Genomic DNA, 20,055 nt, shown 5'->3' with positions numbered 1-20,055 from the left:
GATTTTTCACAAAACATGCACAAAATGTTTGCCCTCAGCATAACGAATTTTTATGTAAGTTTTACTACCATTGTACACAGAACAATAATCATGTCAGACATACACACCCATGCCGAGATGTACTTTACCTATATCATCTCTGAGAAAATCAGAGCATAGCAATGAACACATTCATTTAAAGAGTATTCTTGTTCATATCTGGAAGCATACTAGTATGCTATAGATTACAGACCAGATACCTGCATTAGTATGGCTCTTAATAAATAGTGTCTGTCAGAATACAATTAGAAAATATTTGTGAAGTCCTACAAAATCCACAGATACCTTTTATTTAACAACAAATGTAGTCCTTTTAGCTTTGACCTATATGTTAAAACCTGAAAAAACAAACAAGCAAGCCTGTTTTGGTTACAGAAGGAGACTAGTGAACACCTCTTGTTCATTGCAAGGATTAAAACCAGAACAACATATTTATAAAAATTCCTTTAAAAACTGATGCTCTTCTGAGTAAGAATCCTGGTAATTTAAATAATTTAAAACAAGCCCTAGAATTATTTTAATATCTGACAGTTAGTCAGATTGCTTTATAAGGCCATTATATTTTTTTTTTACATTAAAAAAATGCTGAAAGTTCAATTTTTGTATAAAATATAAAACTGTAAAACACTGCCCTCTTGTGATCTTCCCTAAAAACTTAGCTGGTTATTAAAAGGAAGTTTTGTCAACATTTCACTGTTAGGGTTGAGTGGTCCTATTAATTTTTTAATTTTATATATATATTTCTACATATAAAACACAATTGCTAAGTTATTAATACTATCTTAAAATAAGCTATTGCGTACGTGCTATTAAAAGCACTAAGGATGCATCCTCTGCCAGCCCAATCTAGATTCTTAATAAGGCATTTGCAAAGCTGCAATGAATCGTACATGGCACGCTGCTGGCAAAATGCGACCTACCACACTGCACGATGCCAAACCCTAGAAGGGTAGGAAACACTCCTGGTTAACAGGGGTACATTTTGCCCAGATGAGAAAGCTGGGTTTTTTTCACCTACAGAAATCTTCTTTTAAAAAATAAAGTTTCAACAATCTATTGCTGAAACAGAGCAAGTCTTGAGAACAGCCATTCTTTTGAAAATCAAATGGGCCTGAAGAGTGCCGCACACATTTTAAAAAGTAAATAAACAAAGAGTCAAACAAACTGTATAAAAATTCAAGTCTTTTCTCCATTAATGGGTTCTTCAGTAGTAAAATAAAAGCTATCATTAACTTTAATTTTTATTTATTTATTTTTAAGGTATTTGGGTAAAAAGGCTTGTAGGAGCATCCAGATTCCTTTTTTGGGAAAATAAAAAAATCTAGTTATTGTAAACGGACCTTTTTTTTTTTTTCTTTTCTTAAGTGGCAGAAACTAAAAACAGGTAAACAGCCGAGGACACAATGAAATTCATGTGAATCTACATTGCTTACTACTGAAAGAGCAACCCAAAGCTACAATCAATAGTCTGCTGCAAGCACAAGAGACAGATGCACATTATGGATCTTGCTAACAACAGAGGTCTCAACCTGCTACTCAATTTTCTGCTTATTGTCTTGGTCCTGGTCCTCGCATTTATCCTTGTGAAGCTGATGTGAGCCTCTGTGAGGCTCTGTTTCTTTCTCAAGTCTTGTCTTGAGGGATTTGCAATGATAACGTAGACACTTCAAACTATCTGAATAAAAATACGCAGACTCCATACTGTCAGACAAACAATCTGACAGAGAAAGCATTCACAGACCTATTTTATCAGAAAGCCATCCTAAAAGCTGCACACAATTATCTACCTGCCATTGAGTAAAAAAAAACCATCTAGAGCCTTGCTGAGTACACGAGGAAATCCAAGTATGCGTCAGCAGTTACTGTAGTTTGCTCACTGCTACAGCTGAGTTGCATCTAAAGATCTACAAAAGATCTGCAGCCTTCAAGTAACAACATTTCTGCAAAGTGGACAGCAGAAATCAAATTTTTAAAATGGGATTTCCGTAGAACATTTACTTCAGAGGAAATGACGTGGCTACAGCAGGAGGACAGAACAAAACACCTATGTTGGGTTGACAGCACGCAGCAAATTACCTAAAGAGAGCAAAAGCACAGATGCTGTAGATGCAAACAATTACACCCATGAAAAGCAGCCTGCAGCAGCTGAGACAGGGATAAGCTAAGTTTAAATGTGAAAGCATAATTATTAGTTCCACCTTTTTTGACACCTGCGGTTCACAGGATCACCTTAAAAGCCAGAAGCCTTTAGTGTTATCCAGTAGTATCAAAAGAAGCAGCTGTCAAAACAACTAAAAAACGAATGACCATTAACAAGGGTTATGGTAACTGCCCTATGGTAACTGCCTACGAAGCCCTTAACACTGCCACGTACAGGAACAGTAGGTGCATCTGTACAAACGCAAGGACTGTGCTACAGCCTTAACAAGCCGGATTTACCACTTATGCACAGGTCAAGTGTGCAGCGTGGGAGCCCTCACGCCGTATTTGACATACCACTTGTTACTTGCCAGTGCAATCACCCAGTCCATAGCTTATCCTCATGTTAAGCATGCAACCTACGCTTCTTACAGGACCTTCTTCTATGGCCCTTTATAGGATGATGTACATTCCCCACGGGTCCCTGGGAATGACCGTGACCAAGAAGAGCTTGCTTTCTGCTGGAGTTATTTGCCCAGAAGGTAGCTCTACACACCTGAGATATGTTGGGAAAGATGGTGGCCAGACTGGGGCCAAACAGCTTACTCTTAGCATCTCTCTTTCCCAAGTACAACCTGGGAACAAAACGCACGAACACATATGCATTGTACAGTAAACTTAATGCCATACATATGCATATTAACAGTCTTAACACACATGCACATGAGGCAGATGTTGCTCACATGGTGGGGGACGCCCCAGCTTCCAGCTTTCTATTGCCAACAGCACATCCCCGATCCAGCACATACACTGTTGATCCAGCACTTCTCAGAAGTCCTGAATATATTACAGAGCTGATCTACTCACGTTCACGCTCAGGATTTCCAGATGATTACCGTTGTTGTGGGGTGGTTCACTTATCTGCAAGAGAGCCACCTAAACTGGATCTACAAAAAGATTTTTCACAGGAAAAAGCCGGTATGTTTAGGAAAACTGAAAGTTTATCTAAGTTCTACCATTAAAAGGCATCCACATTCTACTCTATGCTACCTGCTCCAAAGCTCGGGCAATACTAGCTGGGGCGGCACAGATAATCAAAACGAAAGGTTTTCTCTCATCTGCTCTGAAATATCTGCAGTAAACATTTAAAATAGCTTCTGCAAACTACACATCTAGAGCATTTTAATGTTGCTATAGTAATATCAATTCCCATCTGTTTGCATTTAAAGCAGAAAACTTTGCACAGCTACATCACCGTAAGCACTTTATCACTTACTTTGATAATCTTGAAATACTTTGCTTTTTAAGAAAAAATCTGTAAATTTAAACACAAGGGATATCTTTTGTAACAGTTACAGTTAGGTATTATTTAGGAGGATTTCTGCTGGTGCTTGACATCGATGGCACGAAGCATATCACAACAACAAGAGTTGATATGAAGCCCATTCTAGTCTAAAGAATAAAAATGGTTTTCACAACAGAACGGCAATTCACTGATACGCTACTTGGGCTTGTACAAAGCTTACTGCCTGTATGCTCTTCTTCAAAAGTTTTCCTATCTCTGGGAAACTACTGTGACAGCTTTATAGCTAAAATTAGACAAATGAGTTAGCCCTGACAAAAAAACCAAAACACCACAACAAAAAACACATATCCTTTTTTAATAAAAGGAAAAAGATGAGTCTACTGCCACCAACAATCACATACTTCCAGACCCAAAATTGCAAAGGAAGTCTACAAGAAACTCTGCCACTAGCATGTAGAAACAACTCCAAAAAACAACTCCAGCAGCCTTCTCTCAGCCAGCAATGAAAATTACAGATTCTTCAACAAAAGTTGAAATATACTGCTGAAACTGAAACATGCATTCTCTTAAGACAACATCTGAAATTGGCAAGTTACCGGTTAACCAATGCCAAGGCTCCTTTTGCAATCAAGCATGGCCCAAGTTTGGTTTCCCATCGTCTGCTAGCGCTTACTCCAGACTGAGCCACATATGCACTGTAATGAACGCAATCCCAGTTCTTGGACTACTAACTTCAAGCAAAAGGAACAGAACATAAAAGCTTAATTGTGGCTCACAGTGAAGGAGTTCACTCTGCTAACTAAAGGTGATAATTCTTCATGTTAAAAAGTTTTATCTTGCTGAAAAGTATGGTTTCATCAAAATGAGACACGGGAAAAAAATGTTGATATTAAGCGGTCTTAGTTTTCCAATCTGACAGAATCATTAAAAAAACTAGTTTTGAGTTGACATTTAAGAATAAAGTTTTCTGTGGCAACAATATTATTTGAAGAATGCTATAACTTTTTCTTTCAATCAAAGTTTTACAACTTTTGTTTATTAATGTTTAGGTATGCATGCAGTTTACTTTTTTCCTTCTCTTTTGAAATGAAGATTGTTGCAGTATCTCTAAATTTCTCAGTGCATTAAAATTTAATTTCCAGTAACTTCTATACACATGGTATGAACAAGGCAGCATTTTCCTCATTAAATAAAAACCAGTAAACCAGATACATTAAAGGAAAAAGATGCACTTAAACAATTTCCATCTATTATTTCTGCTATGTTCTGACAGAAGTTAGCACACCATGAAGAAATAACACAGATGTCCCATACACTGGAAAAAACAGATATTCATCATGTGATGCCTACAGCACTGTACCGAGCTAATAAGTAGATATGCGACCTTCTGAAAACTCTCCCACAATTTTAAAGTCTTCCATTTTAAACCTCATTTCTGGATCTAGCATACAGTATGCACCTAAGTACATACAGACAATAGGATCAGGCTTTAAGAAATGCCTTTACATGAAAACATACTGCCTTTTTATCCAGATTTGCACGGCCTCCCAGTTCGGAAAATGGGAACTGCACATTATAAGCATTTTTTCCCTTAACACAGGCCTAATCACACACTTCCTTACTTTGGAGGTTAAAAAAAGAAGGTATTACAACGGTCATGTCTGCTGAAAGATCAGCTGTACACTGAAAATAATTAAGTGTAAGTGAAATATAAATTCTGCATGGAAATTATTTTCATTGAAGTATTGTTGAAATCTGTTCCTTGGAAATGCATAGGAGAATGTTTATCTTCAAAAAGTATACATTAAATAGCACACGTTAGCTAGAGAAATGAATTTTCGTACACAATTCCATGACACTACACAATAACAAGAGACCAGATCCCCTTTGGAGATTTGTTTCTGAAATGTACAACCACCACACCCACAGCTAAAAGATGCGCCTTCTCTAAAGCGGCATTCTGTTGATCCACCACACCTTTTCTGAAGCTGCAAACCTGACCATATCCTGAAAGAGAATCTCAGTGTAGCTGTAGGTCTTCCACCCAACACTCTGAGCTTCCCTTACAATGCACAGTAAAGATCTTTTTTAAAAATCATGGTTTACAATTGGAATGGAAAAGCCACAATATAGGCTTTTTAATTTGGGGAGCAAAGCATAACGAAAACACAACAGGTAGATGCTGAGTTCAGTTAAATTCAGACTATTAAGGAAGCAGAGAATCTTAATTTTGAGAGTAATTAACCTTGGAACAGCTTTTAAGGGCTGTAATACATTATCCTTTACTGTAAACTTAAATTCAAAGCTTGTCAGATTTTATAAAAATAACCCTAATTCAGAATTTTCTGGGGTAAACCGTCTATACTAGTCTGTAAAAGCATAAAAATTTGTATACCATATTATTAAGTCCAATAGCTGTTCCTGAACCAGTAGTCCTTGAAACCAACTTAGAAAATTGCTGCAGTCTATTCTTGCTTCATTAGAGAAAACCGCCCTCTATAGTCTCTCCCTCTACCGGCCTACCTTAAAGATACACAAAGCTTCTACAGATTCTCAGTTAAAAGCAAAGTTCACTTTGTTTTCTCTTCACGGCAATAGTGGTTTTAAAGGATTATAAACCGTAATTTTTTCAGTCCTGTAAAAACCATCGCATTTCCATCAGCATACATACTTATTAAAAGCAAAATAGCAAAAATAATCCCCACCAAGGGGAAAAGAAAAATAAAAAAAGTTTCTGTAGAGGTGGTGCTTTTTTCACATTTTATAAATCACCATCTTCCTCTAGCAAAATCTTACACCTTCTGCTCTCTCCTTCCTAGGAATGTATTCTACTTTGGATTGTAGTTTTCTCAGTTTCTCAGAAATAATAGCGTATCAGTGCCCAGGTGCACATGTAGTGATCTTTGAAAAAAAATAAAATCATAGCACAATTATAGAATCATAAAATATCTCAACATATCTCAATGTAACAAGTCACATTTCAAGGCCCACCAGCGCAACTCCAAATCACACCAATTAAAGTGTTTGCTAAGGCCACAAGGAACTGAAAGTGCTTGCTAAGGCCCCTTATGGCCCCTCCACACAATTAAGCGGGAAGTCAGGGTAAGCAGAGCAAAGGTCGTAGCTTCAAGGACTTGCCCTATATTCCAGGACTAACCAGACAGCTGATAGTATCACTGCTTCCCAAATCAGGGGCTAGCTAGGTCTTGTAACACATATATCAATTATTGATACAGATATATAAATAACAGGAGCAAGAGAAAAAAAAACACCAAACCGTTTTAAGCAAAACTTCATCCTATAATCTTATAATTTTAAAAACCTAAAAAGGTGCAGCACCACTTTATGAATTCATCCAAAAAGATAAATAATGTTTGTGCTCCCCCTGTTGGCTCTGTCCTCAAAACACATCTCAGCATCAATGCCTGCACGAACAAAGTTTTTGAATAACCATAATAATACGTATAGGGCTTCATCTGTTTCACACACGAAACTTTGCCTTCATACAAAAAGGAGACACTATTTGATCACAATCAGAGCGAGAAAGCACTTGTGAGACAAACTAAAAAGCTGGGAGTTGTTTTGACCTACACAAGAGTTTCTGAAATAGCCATCCTAAACAAAGTGTTGTGAAAGGTACGTAGAAGATGACACAGAGACATATACCTAAATGAAGGAAAGAAGTAAATAAAGGTTACTCTGAATATAAATATATAACTCTAAATGAGAACCACCAGGCACAGTAATGTGCATGCAAACCCCACAGACAGCACTGCTGACAGCTGCAGCCAGCTACAGGTCTCACAGGTGTCGGGAAGACTTGAATGAATGGATGGACTTAGCCTCTCCACGGTACCCTGTATCACTCCCCAAACCCCTCGTGTGCTCTCCAACACAACTGATATCTGCCAGCTGCCAAGAGGCTGGCTGGCAGAGCCCCTGACCCAGCCTCAGCACTGAGCTGGTTTCTGTCACTTTGGCTTTGAGGGGACACCTCAGCCTCCACTCTCTCCCTGAGTAAATTCTCACCATTGAAATCTTCAAAAAGCTTAGAGAAAGATGCGGGTTTCTGTAGTAGCAAGAGTAATGTAAAAGGGGGGCCATGTGGAACGATGTCAGGTTTTTAGAGAGAACCACGAGGATTAATGATCATTCGGCCATATTAATTGTATTCAAGTTCTGTAAGGTTAAAAATAATATAAAAAACTAAAAATCCAGATCACTATTAAGAGTAAAATTGGATCTTAAGAACCTCTGAACTTGTCAGTTTTTCCTTCAATACACAATGGAGGAAACAACAAAATTTGAACACAACTCTTCATAAGTTACTTAATATATCTTCAGGCCGGAGAAAACAGGTATTTGCACATACAGATAGATTATCTCTGCTCAGATAATATCCTAGACTAACCTGAAACTGCCTTACAGGAAAATCTACATATTGTAATCCATTTGGGATTTTTTTGGCAAGTCAAGTTTACCTACGTAGGTAAACCTGAACATTTAGATTTTAAGTACTGCCTTCCTTAACAAGTTACCTTTTCCCATTAGGGTAAAAGCTGGAAACAAAAGATGGCAATTATCGTGTTAGAAAGGGTTATCTGTCTCTTAAAACCAAGTTTGATGTTTTCTATACGAAAATACTTCAAGTATGACACATAAACCCTACATATTCTTTTATTTAAATAAATCAGATTAATTGATGATTATTAATTAATTCTAATTAGTTAAAAAAATACGCAGTAATATCAAACTGAATTCAGCTTTTAAATTCTAGGCATTGCAATACTGAATATTCATCCTTGCAGTACGCAGGAGTCATTCCTCTTTCAGTGAATGTAAAACTGCAGCCCCTTTGTAAATCCATTCAGATCAAAATACATTCAACGTTCCCCCACTAAACTGTGACCAAAGACTCTCTTAAGAGCTACTCTATCTGGCTTCAGAAAAAGAGACACTAGTCTCATATAGTTAGGCACACTGAATCAGAGTAAACTGTAAGCAGGTGTCAGAAAAAAAAACACATTAGCACTCAGGTAATACTGAGAAGCAAGCAGCAGCATCCCCAATCAAAGTTTAAGAACATCATCACCTGGTTAAGAGGGACCTGTTCCCTCTCCTGTTTTATTAAAAACTACCTGATGTTATTCCTCAGGTATAACACATGATGCCACATGATGGCAGCAAACACCAAACTTTAGCCGTACCTGCACAGGTTGTTCACCTCCCGTTCTAAAATCTTCGAGCTGCTGCACATGCCATGCAGCTACGCCGTAGGGCTCCTCAGCAGTCCTGCAGTCCAGGGGATTTGCACGTAACTGTTCTTTAAGCCACATTTGAGTCCTCACTGCTGGCTGTATGGGAGCTCCGCTCACAGCCTGTTGTCCCAGAGTTGCGTATCTCTGACCCAAAGCTTCACAAGTGGCTGCCGTAGGTTTGCTTTCAGGTAAGGCACTATAGGTCAAGTCTAAGGCATGTCTCCTGCTTGAGGAATCTGAAACAAAATCATCTTTGCTGCACGTTTCAAATTTGTATTTGCAGTCCAGTAGAGAAGATCGTTTTTTCCCCATTTCTTTGTCGTCAATTTTTAGCAGCTCCATGCTATCATGCAAACAACTTGGCCCATTTCTCCTTAATTGTGGTGACACAGCTTTATCTGTACTAGCCCTGGAGTCCACTGAATGACTACTACCATCTTGGCTGAAGGTATTTGGTGAGCTGAGTTTAGACAAGGAGGACCATTTTCTGACAGGTCTTGCATCTTTCATGTCAAGAGAATTGTCCAGGGCACCCTGATTTCTGCCTCCTCCTGACCGTACAAAGCTTGTACTCCATTTTGAGCCATCAGACTTGAAAGCTTCCCTGTGTTTGGAAAGTGAAGAGCTGGCATTAGACGGCATCACATGGGCAGTGGGAATAGAAACCAGTGAACGGCTGGGCTTAAACGAGGATGTACCACTTGAAGTTGAATGATCTGAGAAGAGAGATTTATGATGTAAATAAGTACAATACAGAACTCATATTAACATTAGTGCCCAGAGGACAAAATATCAAATTCAAGGTGAAATGCAAAAATAGAAGGAAACAGGTTTCTTGACAAAATAGGGTGTTCTAAACCATTCAAGATTATGAGAATGGAAACATATGAAATGGGACATTTTCAGTTTTATTTTGCTCAGGTGCTATCCTTACAAAAAGAAAACTGTATTAACAGTGGTAACAGCATCTCCAGATACATTTCTCAGGCTGTGAGCAGAAGGCAGCATTTATTCCCCAGCATTAAGGTGGCAGACTGGATTTCTCCCCCACCTCACCTAATATTAAGTAGCTTCTGTATCATAAAGGGTAGAGGTATCACAATTCAGGAGTCCCAGGACCGGTTGCTCTTCCATCACCCTTCTCATTTTTGAGAGACAAAACAATTGGCTAAATGCACTCTGTAAAATGGCAGTGTTGGAGACAAGCCAGTTTAGTGATGGCCTCTTGGACAGAACTATTCATCCCTTTTCAAACTCATCGATTTCAAACTACTGGTTTTGGGTGGGATAGAGTTAATCTTCTTCATAGTAGCTAGTAGGAGTCTGTGTTTTGGATTTGTGCTGGAGACAGTGCTGATGTTTCAGGGCTGTGTCAGTTACTGCTGAGCAGTGCTTACGCAGAGACGAGGCCTTTTCTGCTTCTCACACCGCCCCACCAGCGAGTAAGTTTGGGTGCACAAAAAGTTGGGAGGGGACACAGCTGGGAGAGCTGACCCCAACTGACCAAAGGGATATTCCACACCATGTGATGTCATGCTCAGCAATAAAACTAGGGGGGAGGTTGGAGAGGGGCTGCTGCTTGGGGATTAGCAGGGCATCGGTCAGTTGGTGGTGAGCAATTGTTTTCATTTGCATTACTTGTCTTTGTTGGGTTGTATTTGTCTCTCTCTCTTACTTTCCTTGTCCTTACACTTTTTTTATTATTGTTATATTTCTTTTCAATTATTAAACTGTTTTTATCTCAACCCACAAGTTTTCTCACTTTTACACTTCCAATTCTCTCCCCTCTCCCACTGGGGGCCGAGGGGGAGGCATGAGTGAGCAGCTGTGTGGTGCCTAATTGCTGGCTGGGGTTAAACCATGACACTTCCCCAGGTGATTTGCTAAAAAACCAAGATTCTGAAAAATTTCATATTCCATTTAGGTTTTGCGTTATTTACAGACCCAAATACAATACCACACAAAAGCCGTGTGTAACATAATTTATGACATCTATCCCAAGCTGAAATATCAAGAACAGAGAAATCAGTGAGGTGATACTCAGGAGGGGACAGAAGAGCAAAGATCAGAGAGGTAAAGGAGAGGTTACTTGGGACTGGGTGGGAGCTTTCCTATGCCCAGCAACATGAGCTTAGCATCACAGGCTGTGGACAACCAGAAATAAACACCTAATCCTCTCATTAGAGGATCATCTCCCAAGGCTGCACATTAGCAAGCTCAGATTGCTTGTTAGGTTCACGGCAGATAGACAGAATGAAATTACTCTAATTAAAAGATTCTTTTGGGGTCCTTTTTGCCAAGAGTAAAACAGATACACTCTTATTTCTCTCTCATCCTAACCTAGAGAGAACTTATTTCTTTGGGATTTGTCAGCTGGTACAAGAGTTCATAGTGGGACAATTAGAAAAACTATTGCTCTAGAAGTCCAACTGGCATACCCAGTTTGATGGCTACAATAGGTTAGTGTGGTTGGTGAAAGCCAGGACACATTATTAATTGGGCACACTTTGAAAGGATATATTTGACTCAATATACCATACCACAGACAGGAAAAAAGAAGAGAGCTTCCAAGGGTGCAACAACTTTTTAAAATGGCAGCACTTCTTTTTGTATGTATCCAAATAAAGATATCCTTACCTCCAAATTGAATACTCCTGCCTATTTGGGAGTGGGCTTCCTCACTCCTTGCGCTTCCAGCACAACACAAAATAATACAGCCCTGCACTCTCCTCATGAGAAAAAAAATGCATTATAGCCCACAAAATAATACACAATTCCTTGACTGATACCTGTTTATTACATACTTGTCTTCTGGCTCATAAAGGAACCAGGACTCCTAAGAAAGTGAGAATTCTTGCTGAAGCTTTCCTGCCTCCCAATGAGTCACCACCCCACCACGTACCCTCCCATTTGAAAGCATAAACTCACACCACATTGTCTCTTGTCTCTACCCAGCTGCCTACTTTCACAGTAATTAGAGAACACAGCTATCTTTAAGACTTGACAAAACTGCCAGAGCTGGCTGAAATGGACCAACAGTTTAAGACTTATTCATAGGCTGTTGTTGGTTGCCATAAAATACACACAGGATGCTCACATTAGAGAAAGTGAAATGGAGAGTAGAATACCACCTACTTGCTACCTGATGGATCATGTTGCTAATAAACGTGAGGTACCAGATTTTATGTGCAAGATGAAAGACCTTGCCTCCTCCCTGCAATTATTCCTTAAAAATTCTATACTGCAGAGAGAAACATTTTCCTTGGTTGTTTTCACTGTCTTGATATTGCTCAAAAGGTAGAACGTTTTAAAGAGAAAGACAGAAGGCCACACAACCTATTTCAAGTGGAAGGAATCACAGTATTCTGACCAAACACATTTGTGCCCACAGCTATTAAAGCAGTGGAGCAAGTGATGTGCAATACTGCAAGTTCCCAAAATGGTGATATGGCCACCACATGTCACCGATCTGCCTGTGCCACATGCAGTACCAGTTTCTCTCAGCTCTGCCTTCCTGTCTTCTCTTGTAGCACAGTGGACGCTTGCAAAGATAGCCACTACAAACCACATACATCTTGCTACTCTGTGTAGCCAGGGCTACCAGCTTCCATCCCTGCTCTGCAACAGAAGTCAAAGTCATGACCCATCTTTGGCTGAGAACATCAAAGTAGTGATAAGAAGGTGAAAGGCATACGACATGATAGAGCTGGAATCTTGGAACATATATATTATGAGATGGAAAGCACAGGGTTAGAGCCCTGCTTTCTGGAAGGATGCAGCAGAAGAGCAGGGAGTCTCCTGCTCTCCTCCTACTATCCTAGGGAGAGCAGGGAGGAAAACACACAGTAAAAAGAAATGCACTTCTTATACAGGTACTCCTTAGCCAGAGGCTGCTGCCTTTGGAACGTTCAAGCAAACTAACTTCCGTACTGTACCTACTGAAGCTGGCTTTGTGTTGTGTCAGATTCAGTCCTGTGAAGGAAACAGCCACTGGCTTTTTTCTATCTAAAGAAAATAAGAGTATATTGGTATTCAGAAAGAACTGACTGTGGGGACCTATATTTTAGGCTATGCAGATTTCTATGAGTAGAAATATCACATCTGCAAGAGAAAGGTAAGAGAAGAAACCCTATCTGTATGCATGTATCAGTAAAGTTCAATACAGTTCTGTATCAAGAAAATTATAGTAGTATTTAATGTAGCATTTCTAGTCTGAAATACTGACTTAACATCATCTACATGCAGACTTCAAACTAGAATTAAACCCAATAATAATTAGAAGTATATGATCTCCTTCACCTCTTCTTATTAGAGTACAGAGTTATTCATATGTGGCAGATTTTTTTATTTTCCTTGTTCTACTCTAAATTTAAACCCTGAGTTAGATTTAAACTTATTTTCCTCACTTCTGACACTAAATTCTTCAAGCAGATTTAAACTTGGAATGTCACATACATCCAACTACAGCTGATGGATGTCTCTGGTAATTTGTCTTAAAGTGAAACACAGCTATTTTGGCTTCAAGTTGTCCTAATTAGTCTTCCCATTAACGCTCACTGAAACATATGAGAAAATTCACACTTCTTCTCAGAGCATATTGCTTCAGTCTGCCTTGACTGCAGGCTCAGCTGGAAAGAGAACCAGTCTGCATTCTGAAACATCTCCTCGCAACACAAAAAGCATGAAATTCAAAAATTTCATTGAAAATAGGAAAGAATCCAGAAAGCACCATCAGACTTAAAAGTTATTCTTCTATAGTCATGGGAATAAGCTCCCTCTGGCCAAATCCTGCCAAAGACTACTTTATCCAACAGCAGATTTTTCCCTTCCATACAGTCAGGGGTAAGGAAATGCCTAGTTCAGAATTAAGTGCTCTCTTCTCAGCATTACTCACTTTTCACTTCATTGAGCTAGTATTTATTTGAAGATTACAAAAACTCTTAAACGCAGCTCGTGTGTCAGAGTCTTTCAATGCTTAAGACTGCACTCACTAATGAAAACTTGAGAGACAGGAGAAAAAAAAAATATAGCTAGTTGTTACTGCTTTTCCTTTGAGCAGCGTCACAATTATATGTCAAATTTTGCTTTTCAATTACCCTAATAACTTTTTTTGGGGCCCACTGCAAAGCTCCCAAGCGCACTTTTCTAATAGGCATAACATTTTAATACCTGATCCAATACTTCACAAACCAGATAAGTAAGAGAATTAGAAAAACTGAATTTTAAAAACATGCTGCAAGATTTCTACCACACAATAGCAGCAGATGGAGTAAAAAAAGAAGAGCATTTCGTATGGCTTTCTTACTATCCTGTGTTACGCTTCTGAACTATTTTATTACTATATATCTGGCATAGAAAATAATGTAACAGAATCAATTTTGGTCGTAATAAAAACCTAATCACAGGGAGAGAGCACAGCAGATACTTCGTTCTGAAGAAAGGGGAGAAGAAAGAAACCCTCCAATATGAAGTTAATGAAGGCCTCCGACTCATTTACATTTTCCTGTACTATGCTTTTTAAACCACTAGTGCCAACTATGTGCATCATACCTAGAAGAAAATCTCAGAAGCCATTTCTCAGGTCAGATACACAACACCATCATTCAGCTACTCAAAATCCTTATCTGTTGCCTGACTGTCAGTCAACACACCAGAGACAGAGAAGGTTCACTGTAACCCTGAATAACTTCTCTAGCTGCAAAATTAAATTAGTTCTATAAGAAGCCCCATCTACAAGATATACTTCTATATGTGACAATTTCTTCACTCCTCCCAATAAGCTATTACCAAACAAGAACAGAGCAATCAGCTAATACAGTTACCCAATACTAATAAAAATCAAAATGCATGCAATGCATAGGTATCTAATGCCACTGAAAACAGAGAACCTTCCTTGTGTGAAGGACTTTGAAATATGATATTTTATTCAGGGTATAATTAGAAACCCCTGACCATGGAGAAAAACACCAGTATTAAAAACAGCTGACCTTCTCTTCCTGCCCTCCCCTCCCACCCCCCAAAACACTGACATAGATTGCCTCAATCCAGGAAAATAAACTGAATTATTCCTAATAACTGAGCAGAAGATGAACAGGGGAAGCCGAGCCTCTATTATACAAATTGAAGGTCTTGAATCTGGCTGCAGTTTAGCGTACAAAAGTTCTAACATTCATTGCAGGATGTTGGTTCTTCTGAATGCTTCTCTGAATTGTTCTGTAACTTTTAACTGCATGGACCTCAGCAACAAGCCACAAGCAATTCCTGCGTCCAACATATGACTTGCAGAAGGGGCCATGAGTCTTCACTCTACCACACAAGCTGCCTCCTAGAAATCTTCTCCAAAATAGCTGCTTTCAGCAACAGTCCAACTATCAGCAATAGTCCAACTATTGCTTTTTAGCAATAATCTAACTCTTCAGGGAGTTGGTCGAAAAACAAAGACCACAGGATGATGTGCCATGACAACAGTATTTATGCTACGCGTATGTTCCCCTCTACCTACCTACTTACAAATTGGACTAGCCTTAATGTAGCATAGACAATCAGATGAGCCATATGAAACTTCAAAATGGACAGGCAGGAGGCCAACCCTAGCAAAAGGCCCTGAAGAGCCTGACTCATCAACCTCTGGAAGCAAAATCATGCCTTTGCAGGATACAGTAGCAGTCATGGTTTGTGTTTAGTCAGTTTGTTTTGCTTGGGGTTTTTTTTGTTTTTTTTTTTTTGTTTTTTACTGTCTAGAAATCTTCACCATTCTTTTTAGAAGCCCTGTTCATATTACTTCAAGTATAACATGTCAAAATATGAGGTGAATGAATGGACAAAACCTCTGCAAATAAACATCTTCCAAAGAATAAATAAATAAAAGCATGCATCATAGAAAGCTATACCAGAAGAGGAAGTGCTGCCGACACAAGAGAGAAGTGTTCAGACTTTTAACAAGTTCTGTATGAGAAAATGAGCCCCAAATGCTCACACAATTCCTAAACATAATTTGTTTATGAAGCACTGTGTTTAAACAGCAAGTAACTAAAACAAAAGAATAGCTAACAAAAAACTTATCAGAAGCAAAGTATAATTTAATCCTAATGAATGCTAATTTAAAATAAGACAATATTAAATACTAAAATACTGCCAGTAAACTGAGTTGCCTGTGTCACACCTATGCCTTCAAAGCAAAAAACAGTCAAATGGTGTCCAGAAGCAAGTTCAATTAATGTTATTTGGGGAAAAAAAAGCAAGTTTACTGGCTTCCATCATCACCAGTTGCCATAATGTCAGTGTCAATCAGAACTGTTTTACATAAGCATAGCAAAGTCCGAGTTGGTTCTACTTTATTTCAAACTAATTCCTGGAGAATTTTCTGTAATCTATTGTGTTGCATAGCGAAAGAATGCAAGTTGTACCTAAAAACTTGGTAGTTTTAAAAGCTGAAGTAATTTAAAATCTGCATAATTCACAAAGACTATGAACTGTACAAACCTGAATCATACAAATGCAAACTTAAGAAGTTGCAGCTGACATGGAATTTTTAAAAATTGAAGCTATTTTTTTGCCTTTATTACTTCCTTCAAACAGCAGCATTACAGAGCAAGATGATGAAATACTGGTAAAGCTAATATATCTGAGCCGTGTCATTAGAGAGAGATGTAAGAAGGAATAAATGGTAGGTCAGCTTCACAGGCCTCCCACAACCTACAGAAATCACAGAATACTACAAGAGGAGTTTAAAGGATTTTTAGTACACGGAAGTACCAGGGTAGCATACACACTTGTGCAAGGAAGGAAATGCAAAGGTCACACTGAGTTCCAGCAAATGGTAAACAGCTCTAAGACATCCTTACAAACAAAAGGAATATTACATATGTATGAAAATACTTTAACAGAAACTTGCCTAACATATCCCATCTAACTTACTATGAACTGGGCATTTGGTATCAACTCCATTATTCTCCTCACCTACAGTTAATGACTTTCCTTTTTTCCATCTGTGACACCTCACTCATTTCCACAACCCTTCTGGTAAACTCACTTCTCCCTTGTTCACCAGAGAGGTGATAAGGGAGCAACAATCCTACTTAGTGTAAGAATCATTTAGGTTGGAAAAGACCCTTGGGATCATCGAGTCCAACCATCAACCCCACTCTACAAAGTTCTCCCCTACACCATATCCCCTAACACCACATCTAAACGAGTCTTAAACACATTCAGGGATGGTGACTCCACCACCTCCCTGGGCAGCCTATTCCAGTGTCTGACCAAAGTGAGGCTAACACTCTTAACTTTCAAATAATATGGAAAAAGAGGAGTGGGAAACAAGTATGTTCTAAAGTTTAGTTAACAAAACTTAACACAGAAACTGATTGTCACTGAACAACAGAAAATTATACCTTTTCATTGAGCAAAAGAAAATTATTTTCTCATAGTGAAAATTAGCCCTATATCCCTGTTTTCATACTATTTAAGTTCTGTTTTTCACCTTGCCAAATAAAGCATTGCCTTTTTTCACTCAGATTTACCTATTTCCCCAGAACACAGTATTGACAAGGAACACGCCTTGTAAAAGTTACTTCTTTGACTGTATTCAGTCAAAGGGTACTTGTAGGTAGAGTACTAAAATACTCTTTTAGAAGTCTGCTCTTTGACCAACTTTCATTAGGACACAGCAGACACTCCCAGATTTGATTTATTTAATAAGTGTTGTCCTATACCTAAGAAGCTATCGCTGTACACCAACACCAGGTTTCTATCACGCCTTTCGAGACCGTAGACTTGGTAAAAAAACTCATCAGTGAAGCTGTTAGATTTCAGCAACGAGGGCATGCAATTAAACGACACAGTGGACCACATGGAAGGACAGCGTCTTCATATGATCTCACCTTAGCACTACAAATCAATCTCCGCATTCCAGTGGCCATTTCAAGAGCCAAAATTCCTAATTCTATCGCTTAAGTTAGATGACAAGAGGCAATTTGAATATTCTCCCAGAGAATTGCACATGGGTGATCAAACCATAATCAGTGCCAAAATAAAGCACACAATGGAGATTATACATTTGCTTTTTTGAAGATCAGACTTTATCAGTTTAAAAACCACTGCACAGGAAAGAGACAAGCTTAATAGAAACCATTAGTTTTCTCCTATGTTCCACTGCAGTCAGGTTTGAGGTTAAAGTTCACAATATTAACCAAAATTAAAAGACATCTAGTAGAATGACCTGTCATCCAAACCACGCCTCATTAAAAATTAATACATGTTCCCTTGAAATATATAGCTTTTTGTGCAAGAAAATATCAGGTAAAGTGATCCACATTCTGCTTAAAAAAAAAAAAAGTTACTTTAAACTAGCTGTTTGGCAATACCAGTTATCACAAGCCTCAACTAATAAAAACTTTGCAGTGTATTTCAACAAATAAAGCTCAACAAAAACTTCTAAGAACATTTTGTGCTTTCCAACAGTTGACTACAGGGAGACTGTACCAAGTCAATGCAACAGTTTTTGACAGGGTAAAACAAATACAAACTCCACAAGCAAACAAAGGCAAACACCTATGAGGGGTACAGTAAAACTCCTGGGATTTGCTGTGATAAAACTAAGTTTTTTAACAGGGACTACATACATGCAGAGAGAAAAAAGAGGAGAAGAAAACCCCTAAGCCCCCGACATATCACATACATACCAAGTAGAGCCATCCTGCTTAAGCGATCTTAAGACAACTAGTATTTTAAGATTTAATACAAAATAGGACTGCCTACTAAAATTTTCTAAAGTGGCAATTTGCCTAGCAATATCTAGCATGATAATACTCAGAGAATCTACAACTCCAGAACAGAAACATCTTCAAATAAATGTAATAGCTTCCTACACTTGAGCCAGATGTGGGTCAAATTACCTCGCACACATGAAGCCCATATTTGGCAGATGATTTAACAGGAGACTGTAAAGAAGAGTAGCACTATTTAGAGGTGGGATGCTGCCAATCCAAAATGAAGACCTGTGCAACAAGGACAGCTTTAACGAAGTAGCATACAGTTCAAAAAGCAGCAGGTGAAATAGTTTTACAGGAAATGATTATGCTGTAATTAGTTTTCTCTGCTGAAGAGTCAATGACTGCAAGATTCTATTCTGTTTTCCTTACTGTACTCAATTATTCCAGATGCCAATGTTAGAAAAATATGAAAGTAGAGATTCATTAAAAGCACATAAGGCAAATACTATGGGGTATTTAATTGAAGCAGAAAAGATTTCACAAACTGTACCTAATCAGAGAATCTAAAGTAAACAGCAGGTAAACCCCAAGAGCAAATTTTTATTCCACAGCAGTCACTAGAAACAAGTTATAAATAACTGCTATTGGTTCAACCCTGCAATGGCCATCTGCTAAATTAATCTATAAAGACAAAGGCTAACCTAACTTACATAAAATCTCTTCAGATGAGAAAACCAAGCATGTTAAGATAGAAGTATGTCTTAAAAGAATTAACTCGTTGTACCGGAATACAATACACCTTTTGATTTATGCATTTTGCCTCCTTATCCCAAGACTATCGCACACCCACAGTCAAATATAATTGTGATTTCTAGAAACATAACATAATAAAGGATGCTCTGAACGATCATTTTCGAACTTAAACTTTCACAGCAGTTAACTGCCACATACACAAAGAGACAGTCCATCCTTGATGCTTTCTCTTTGTGTACCTCTCTGCCTACCAGCTCTTCAGCATTCAGCTTTGGTGTTATTATTACTGCTGTACATACGCAGTAACTGATAGAGAACTGTGCTAGAGGATGTTCATAAGCTCCTGTATGAATACATGTGAGCAACATGCAACTGGCCACCCCAAAATAGTAAAAAAATATTATGTATGAAGTGTGGATGCTCTATGTAAAAGAGCAGAAACTGAAAAAAAAAAATTGAAATGTTGTACCCCGTAGTATCTTTTCCAGCAATCTGGAGCTATTTTTAAGAAGTAGTTACATAACTAAGTAGAACGATTTTTAGATTAACAGGTTCTATTTTTGCCCCCCAGATAAGAGGATAAAGCAATATTCCAGAACAGCAGTCACGTAATCAGGCAACTTTATTTTGCTGAAATAAAAGTGTGAGTGAAAACTTATACTGCCACAGGGATTATTTTTTTTTCCTTTGTGTTTGGTTCTTTTTTTAAAAGTCAAGACTTTAACTTGCATTTGCCTTTTTATGAAGGCCATCTACAGCTTCCAATTCCATTTTCCAACAACAAGCACTTAACAGTGAAGACACGCAGAAATCAAATAGTCCCCTAGGACCTTCATTAAAAGTAATGGCT

The 20,055-nt window shown here is 38.4% G+C and overlaps 1 protein-coding gene across 3 annotated transcripts in view; it reads right to left on the bottom strand.

Annotated features, from left to right (window-relative positions):
* The window catches only part of CEP85L (centrosomal protein 85 like), a 152,940-nt gene that overhangs the window by 61,452 nt on the left and 71,433 nt on the right, over positions 1-20,055 (bottom strand). For all 3 annotated transcript variants that reach the window (XM_054194337.1, XM_054194336.1, XM_054194335.1), the window contains one exon: positions 8,692-9,458. In XM_054194337.1, the coding sequence (XP_054050312.1) occupies positions 8,692-9,384 (693 nt within the window). In that variant the 5' untranslated portion in view covers positions 9,385-9,458. The remainder of the gene's footprint in view (positions 1-8,691; positions 9,459-20,055) is intronic.

Source organism: Rissa tridactyla, chromosome 3 (genome assembly GCF_028500815.1).
Source record: "Rissa tridactyla isolate bRisTri1 chromosome 3, bRisTri1.patW.cur.20221130, whole genome shotgun sequence".
In the NCBI taxonomy this organism is placed as follows: Eukaryota; Metazoa; Chordata; class Aves; order Charadriiformes; family Laridae; genus Rissa; species Rissa tridactyla.
This window is presented reverse-complemented; position numbering and strand designations above follow the sequence as displayed.